The sequence below is a fragment of the Gymnoscopelus microlampas genome (assembly GCF_963454915.1).
Source record: "Gymnoscopelus microlampas genome assembly, chromosome: 9".
NCBI classification, from domain to species: domain Eukaryota; kingdom Metazoa; phylum Chordata; class Actinopteri; order Myctophiformes; family Myctophidae; genus Gymnoscopelus; species Gymnoscopelus microlampas.
Window position 1 is genome coordinate 4,168,249 of NC_139946.1, and position 8,168 is coordinate 4,176,416.

Here is an 8,168-nt window from a genome sequence, read left to right on the forward strand (position 1 = left end):
TGGAAACCACTGTGCTACACTAAATGGAACAGAGCCTTCATTAGTATCATTGGTAACACCTGTGAAGGAAGTGATAATATGGCTGCTGTGCATAGAGCCTATAAAGCCATCACGCGTTTAGCATCGTCACTTCAGACTCATGCCATCTGGACCAAGATAACTTTGAAATGGGAAAAAGTTAGTTTTAGAAGGAGTTTTGTCCCTTCAGCCATTGCTGCATTAAACAAACTGCCTCGCTGATAGGATGGTTTGTGTGTATACTGGGGTCTTCATGTATTGTCTTGGTGTTATGTTGTTCTGTGCCATATGGCTATGTGTTGAATATCCCTGAGGGGACAATAAATACTATTATTATTATTATTATAAATTCAAACTCTGTGTGGAGCTTGCATGTTCTCCCCGTGTCTCTCAGGGTAGTTAATACCCTCACAAAACATGTAGTAATCCTGGTCGCTATACCGCCTCCTCCATGTCAGCCGAGGCGCCTAATGGAGGGGGAAGGAACTGGTTGGAATAACGTGTTCCTTCCACGCGTTACGTTCAACCAGGGAAACTCCCCCCTGTCAGGTGAGAAGAAGGTCAGTTGGCTCTCATGCATTGCAGGATCCATGAGCTTTGGGCCTGGCCTCCCTAGGCTGGTGAGGGGAGTGTAGCGCCCAGGATCACTTAGAAAATTGGCACCGGGTGAAAAATACGGGTTACAAAATCACGGGATAAAAAAATAATAATAATAAATGTGTGTGTGTGTGTGTGTGTGTGTGTGTGTGTGTGGAGGGGGGGAGGGTGCTTGGAGGTACTTTGGTATTGATTTGATATTGAGGTTTGTATTGATGACTCATTGTCGTCGTCCCCCCCCCCCCCCAGGTCCTTCAGCACCACCATGCGGTCCATGAGATCTCCTACATCGCCAAGGACATCACAGACCACCGGGCCTTCGGCTACGTCTGCGGGAAGGAAGGGAACCACCGCTTTGTGGCAATCAAGACGGCTCAGTCGGTTAGTGCGTGTGCGTGTTTGTGTGTGTGTGTGTGTGTGTGTGTGTGTGCGTGTGTGTGTGTGTGTGTGTGTGTGTGTGTGTGTGTGTGAAAAGGTACACTCCTCCTCCGGCTCTTGTATAAGTTGTATGAAAAAAAATGTAACGGATTCTGACAAGTCCCGGAAAACTTTTCCGGGAAAAGACAGCCTGTGATTGGCCAGTAGTCAGGAAGCTTGCCTTCTACAAAATGGCAGCCGCGATACAGGTCGCTCCAGTGAACTGCAGAGGCCAATGAGGTATCTAGGTTTCTATATCTATGGTCTATAGTCTATACGAACACAATTGGCCCCGTGTTTGGGGGAGGGAAGCCGGGCAGGGGAGGTGCCTGACAGCTTGGGAGTGTTAGGCGGGAGGAGTAGGACAAGAGGCTGCTGCATCCTCCCGGTGGGGGCTCCTCACTCACTGTCAGGTAATACGATTCAACAGCAGTGACAACACAGTGAACACACTGTGTGTGGGGAGGAATCCATGGGCATAACGACTAAATAGGTGAGGAAAAAGAGGTAAAAAGATAAACAAATTGCCCCACCAGTGGCGTCAGTTCAGCAAAAGCTAAGGTATGGCAATGTTAGGGTTGCCAACTCCCAGAGATTAAAATAAGGGACACCTATCCTAGGGCTCAAAACCCCCAAAATGCATAGAAAACTATGCACTATACCTATAATACAATACAAACACAATGGTCTTACACCTGCATTAGGCTACTATTCATGATTTTATTTTAAAAATATATTATATTCTTTTATTTTTTCCTGGAGCCTGCCATACCTTGGCATACCCAACTGACGCCCCTGTGCCCCACTATCTGCCCTGTCCAATCTGTTGAATCGTCCATTGGCACTAATAACTGTTTTGATGAATACGCTGGCTTCTTTCTAGGCCTATACATGACGCCTCAGTGACAGTCACAGATGCATCAGCACACAGACAAACAGTGCGCTGCAAAGCCACATTTTATAATTTGTCACATGGATAATTACAATCATACGGTATGCAAAACGAGAATAAATTAACACGGAGGATTACTTTACTGAGTAAAAGTATCTCCTCTGCTGCACCTTACGTCTGTGCGGTTCCATCCAACAAGAATAACCATAGTCGAGGCATATGGGTCAAATACTGTATACATTTTGGCCGTTTGAAAATAGAAGATCTACAAGCTCACAATGCCTCGCGATGCGACACATTGGCCACAGTTACATGGACAGTTGTATTCGGAATGAATACACTTCTATTCGGAATGGATGAATGGATGAATTCATTCCGAATAGATTTGCTCATGTAAACACCCCAATTGGAATAGAATATTCCATTCCAGTCTGACCCGAATGCATTTTCATTCGGAATAGGAGGGGTGGTATAGACCGTTTGAATCGGGTTAAATCAATCGGAATTGACCATGTAAACACTTTATTCCAAACGCTCCTGTCCGTTTGGAATACATGCATTCCTTTGCGCATGTCTGTGCTTAGTAGGGCTGTCAGAATTGTCCAAAAATGACCTATCAAATCTCTAATTCAGCCACGGTTGGTGCTGAGAAGCGCTCGCTCCTGCGGGATAAAATTAATGATTCTAATAGCGTCATTTAATAAGCCTGTAATGGTTAAGCCCAGACTTGTCCAGGAGAACGGACGCTCTGAGGATTGCTGGGATCTTTTTCTAAACAGGTATTTTAGTCCTCAGTTTTTAAAAGAATCCCTGGCCACATGACAAAGATTTTTTTTTTAAATCCCTATCCACACGTAAACGCAGAAACGCATTGATCATAGACTGTAGTGTTGCGCTCTCTCTCTCTCTCTCTCTCTCTCTCTCTCTCTCTCTCTCTCTCTCTCTCTCTCTCTCTCTCTCTCTCTCTCTCTCTCTCCATTTATTATTATAATGACCATGTGCGAATGCGCGATGACATCATCGTACGGTACCTACATGAGAAATGTGACAAATACTATAGGCTAGCCTACGTTTTACCGTGTCTGGTACCAATACAAAAAAAGAAACTGGTCTGAACTTGTAGATCTGCTACTTTTGCATTAAAACGGCGATGACAAAGGAACACAGGCTTGCACCGCATACAACGCTGCCTGGCCAGGAGTCGGTGCGTTGCTTACCGGCCTGCCTACGACCGATAGACCTCCGCCGCCGCGGAGGCACAAGGGGGCTATTGCCTCCTCCCATGCCCACCAGGGGAAGCTCTGCTCCGGGTAGTGGCCCCTGGTCCATGCCCGGGCGTAGGCGGGAACCACTTTGCGCATGTCAAAAGTTATATTCTGAATGAATGCTTTGGTCGTGTAAACGAGGAATACTTTTATTCAGGTCCCATGTAAACAGGTGAGTGGATCAGATTCCTCTATTCAGAATGAGTTCATTCGGAATGAATTCATTCTGAATGAATACATGAGTGTCCATGTAACTGTGGCCATTGTGAGCTTGTAGATCTTCTATTTTCAAAATATTTTTTATCCATTTGAAAACTTGAAATGTGACATTCTGCATAATGAGTACTTTCTACTTTTGGTACTTTAAGTACATTTTGATACCAATACTTTTGTACTTTTACTCAAGTCAATTTTTAATTTCAGACTTTTGCGTGTAACAGAGTACTTCTACATTGCAGTATTGATACTTTTACTTAAGTAAAAAATGTAAGTGCTTTTTCCACCACTGGTCATTGCCAACCTTACCTTACCAACAATATGTCAGATAGCGAGAGAGATCTAATATGCAGTTTGCGCGTGCGTGGCGTGGCGTGTGTGCACGTGTGTGTGTGCGTGGGGGTGTGCGTCTGCGTGTGCGTGTGTGTGTGGGTGTGTGTGTGTGTGTGTGTGTGTGTGTGTGTGTGTGTGTGTGTGTGTGTGTGTGTGTGTGTGTGTGTGTGTGTGTGTGTTTGTGTGCGCGCGTGTTTACTAGTACTGTCTTTCTGTGCGTTCCTTGATGTGTGTGTCTATTACTGTCTTTCTGTGTGTGTGTGTGTGTGTGTGTGTGTGCGTGTGCGCGTGCGCGTGTGCGTGTGCATGCGTGTGCGTGCGTGCGTCTCCCAGCGCGTCGTGTACATTCACTAGCCGACATATGAGAGATATTGAGTGACCCCATCTTGGACCTGTTGTTATTATTGTGGTGACTGCTGCTGTTGTGTCAGTACGCTACGCTGGGGCTCGTGTAGTCTGGCTCCAGCTGGTTCTCTCTCTCTCCCTCCGTAGAGCGTATTGATTTCCCATAGTGAGTCGATGAGGGTTTGAGTGCGTGTCACCGCTTCTAATGGCACATCCATCCTCGCTGGGCTTGAACTCGTGCCACTTCTGACTCTGATATCCACAAGTATACGCACACACGGAGACACACACAGAAGCACAGTCGGACACCCAGCTCTCCTCCAGACTAGCCTGGGATTCAGACTGATTCGCTTTGTTCGGCTCAGTCTGATTTCTTTTCTCACTTCGCTTCTCAGTGGTGTTGATTTTGACGACTAAAACTATGACGAAAATGATGTTCGTCGACTACCTTTTTTCACTGATGAAAACGAAATAAAAACGAAATAAAAACTAAGATTTTATAACTAAAACTTAGATTAAATATATTGACAATTTCGTCAACAAATAAAAACTAGACTAAAATGTTATTGAGGGACTAGTGGAGAAGAGATCCAGTAGAACTAAAAGACAAGTCAATTTATGTTTGGTTTGTGCTCGGGTGTTGCACTCTGAGAATAGTGGATCTACTAGCTCACAACGCGTCGCGCTGCGACGCGTTGTGATCGTAGATCGGCTATTTTCAGCATGCAACAAAGTGTAAAATCAGCCACTACGGCGCCATCAAGGCACCGCCAAAATACATTTTTGTAGACTAAATCAACTATAGATTTAGTCGACTATAATCTTATGATATTTAGTCGACTAACACTAGACAAATACTAAAACATTTCAGATGAATATGACTAAAACTAAATGGAATTTTATCAACACTGCTTCTCAGTCAGGCCATGGTTCTACTGGACTGATATTTCCAAACGTCCCCAATTACTCAGGCAAGTCAGGAAGTGACTTGGAAGCCACTGGTCCCGGTTGGGTTGGGTACGGTTGGGTTTAAGGTCAAGGGGTTAGGATTGGGGTTAGGCATGCATGTGTTGTGTTGTGTGGATTTGGGTTAAAGGCATGGTGTCTGTTAGGTACTGTGTACGACAATGCTACGCACACCAAAGTCCTTATGGTGGTGCCAGCCAACGGCAGAATAAACTAAATAGTGGTCTTCAAGAGATAAGAAGGTGGCCACACACGCAAGGTAGCCAAAGTGGAAATATTGTATAGGACGCAGAGTAAACAAACCAACGTTTCGGTAGGTACAGTAACTGCCTTCTTCAGGATATGGTATCTGTTAGGCCCTAACAGTTAGGGTAATGGTTAAGGTTGGGCATATGTCCTTTATAGGGTTAAGGTTAGGATAAGGCGATATCTCTGGAATGTAAGTCAATGCAGGTGGTGTGCTTTTGCTCTCTAATGGTTATGAATTATGCATAATGAACAATGAAGTGTGCCATGGTACGAAACCGTCTTGTACTGTTTGATGTTCGACAGCTCGTCCCTCCAAGTCACTGCAAATGAGTAGAGTACAATTTAGCACACTGTGTGTGTGTGTGTGTGTGTGTGTGTGTGTGTGTGTGTGTGTGTGTGTGTGTGTGTGTGTGTGTGTGTGTGTGTGTGTGTGTGTGTGTGTGTGTGTGTGTGTGGGGGGTAAATGGGTGAGCAGAGACAGAGCTGTCTTTATTTTTATGTGAGTCTTTTAGGGCAGAGTTTTTAGCCTGCAATTGGAAAAGAACTAGTGCTTTCACTGCTGCTTTGATGTGAGATAACACAGCAGCCTCCATTCTGTTCTGGCAAAGATGAAGACTTAAAGAGTTGGGGCCCTTAACTGGCCAATTCTGGACTAAACTCTCAAAGTAATTGGTGTTTCACTTCCAAAGTCCTCTGTTGAAAGCCATTTCCAAAGCAAGCCTAAAAGCAGAGAATGTGTGTGTGTGTGTGTGTGTGTGTGTGTGTGTGTGTGTGTGTGTGTGTGTGTGTGTGTGTGTGTGTGTGTGTGTGTGTGTGTGTGTGTGTGTGTGTGTGTGTGTGTGTGTGTGTGTGTGTGTGTGTGTGCGCGTGAGCTTGCGCGTGCGTGCGTGCGTGCGTGTGCGTGTGTGTACACTAGCTGTGTGTGTTAACGCGTGTGTTGTGTTGTGTGGTGTGTCCCCAGGCTGAGCCAGTCATCCTGGACCTTCGGGATCTCTTTCAGCTCATCTATGAGATCAAGCAGAGAGAAGAGCTGGAGAAGAAGGCTCAGAAAGACAAGCAGTGTGAGCAGGCCGTCTATCAGGTACACAAAGTCTCACCGTTTAGCCTTTTGTGACTGGAGAGAGCACCCAAATGAAACCATTTGCACACACTCAGAGAACCATTAAAGGTAGGGTAAGTGATTTTCTTTGGTTAAAATAAGTGTTAAATAGCTCTATATTCTGATAGTAATCATTGATATAGAGTGTTTGTTCAGTAACAGGAGTCTCCATGTCTCTCCAGTTCTTTGGGAACCCCTGTACTAGTACATCAAACCGCCTCACACTACAGAAACAGGAGATAGGCTCCTGACCTAATGGGCGACATGGTTCGGCAAGGCTTACTTCTACTTCTAGCCAAAACTCTCCCTGTTAACGTGTATGCCAATGTTGTGCTTTTTTATCGTAAAATAGACAATTCTCTCAAATATTGCACATAATCTACCGGGCTGTGGTTTATCGTTTGCCCATTGTGCGGTATTTCTCTCCACCATAATGAATGGTGGATAATGCATAAATACTGTATCATTAGCGGTGAGAGTCAGAGAGACTCTTAATAGAAAGTCTTGAAAGAAACAAATCAAATTAGCCAGTTGGTCGGTGCCTCCACTTCCACGCCAGCGTTAGCGGTGTGTCCATACATCTCCTTTATCTGCGTTGTCTCCTCTATTGCCCTTTTTCATTTGTCTCTGTCGCGGTGGAAACCTCATATGTCCAAAACTGTTACTTTTCAGTCTTCAAATGCAAAAGCATCAAAAGTAGCAGATCTACAAGCTCGAAACGCGGCGCGAAGCGACGCGTTTCGAGCTTGTAGATCTGCTACTTTTGATGCTTTTGTGTGACGCTGTAGTATGATCAAGTGGGGTGCTAATTTACGAAAAAACACGAAAAGTTAGAATACGGAGATTAGAGGTTTCTGCCCGACAGCGATGGATTCCTTCCTAGCTTCCTAGCACCCTCTAACTCTCTCTCTCTCTCTCCTTCTCTCTCTCTCTCTCCGTCTCTCTCTCTCTCTCTCTCTCTGCATGTGATAAATGCCGAACGATTACCGTAACTGCTGTTTTGTTCTGCTGCGCTGTAACGCCCACACTGTCCTCTCCTCCGCCGTAACTCTGTCCACCTCTCTCTCTCTCTCTCTCTCTCTCTCTCTCTCTCTCTCTCTCTCTCTCTCTCTCTCTCCTCTACCTTTCTTCACCTCCCTCTTTGTGATCCCTTTCTCCGCCTCCCCACGCTTGCTGACATAAACCACCAGACAATACTGGAGGAGGACCTCGAAGATCCCGTCTACCAGGTAACTTTCTTTACCTTGACCAATCAGATTCGCTGCTCTCTCTCTCTCTCTAAACCCCTCCTATTATCCCCGGGCTGCATTCTACCCTATCAGCTTGTTCCTGTGTGTGTGTGTGTGTGTGTGTGTGTGTGTGTGTGTGTGTGTGTGTGTGTGTGTGTGTGTGTGTGTGTGCGTGTGCGTGTGTGTGTGTGCACTCTGTGACAGGCCCTGTTTGGTGACAGGGTGACAAGTGTGTGGCTGGTTGATGTGTTCAGTTTAGACGCCCAGATGTCTGTATATCAACTCAAGCCGAGAATTATGAGTTATTTCTTTGATGTGTGTGCTTGCGTGTGTGTGAGCAAGTAGTTTGTCTATAAACATATATATGAGCATGTGTATTTGTACATGTGTGTGTGTGTGTGCGTGCGTACTTGAAAGAGAGAGAGAGAGAGAGAGAAACAGTGTAGGAAGGGAGAGAGAGACAGAGAGGGAGAGAGAAGAAAGCAGAGAGATACACATCCATTTTCTCTGAAGCTGTTTAAATATGCTCTGCAATCTTCTCA

At 45.4% G+C, this 8,168-nt stretch overlaps 1 protein-coding gene across 1 annotated transcript in view; it reads left to right on the top strand.

The window, feature by feature from the left end:
• dab1a (DAB adaptor protein 1a) overlaps positions 1-8,168 on the top strand; it is a gene marked incomplete at both ends in the record, with an annotated part of 105,292 nt that overhangs the window by 64,681 nt on the left and 32,443 nt on the right. Inside the window, 3 exons of the mRNA XM_084067450.1 lie at positions 865-996; positions 6,260-6,379; positions 7,588-7,626. Of these exons, the coding sequence (XP_083923576.1) occupies positions 865-996; positions 6,260-6,379; positions 7,588-7,626 (291 nt within the window). The remainder of the gene's footprint in view (positions 1-864; positions 997-6,259; positions 6,380-7,587; positions 7,627-8,168) is intronic.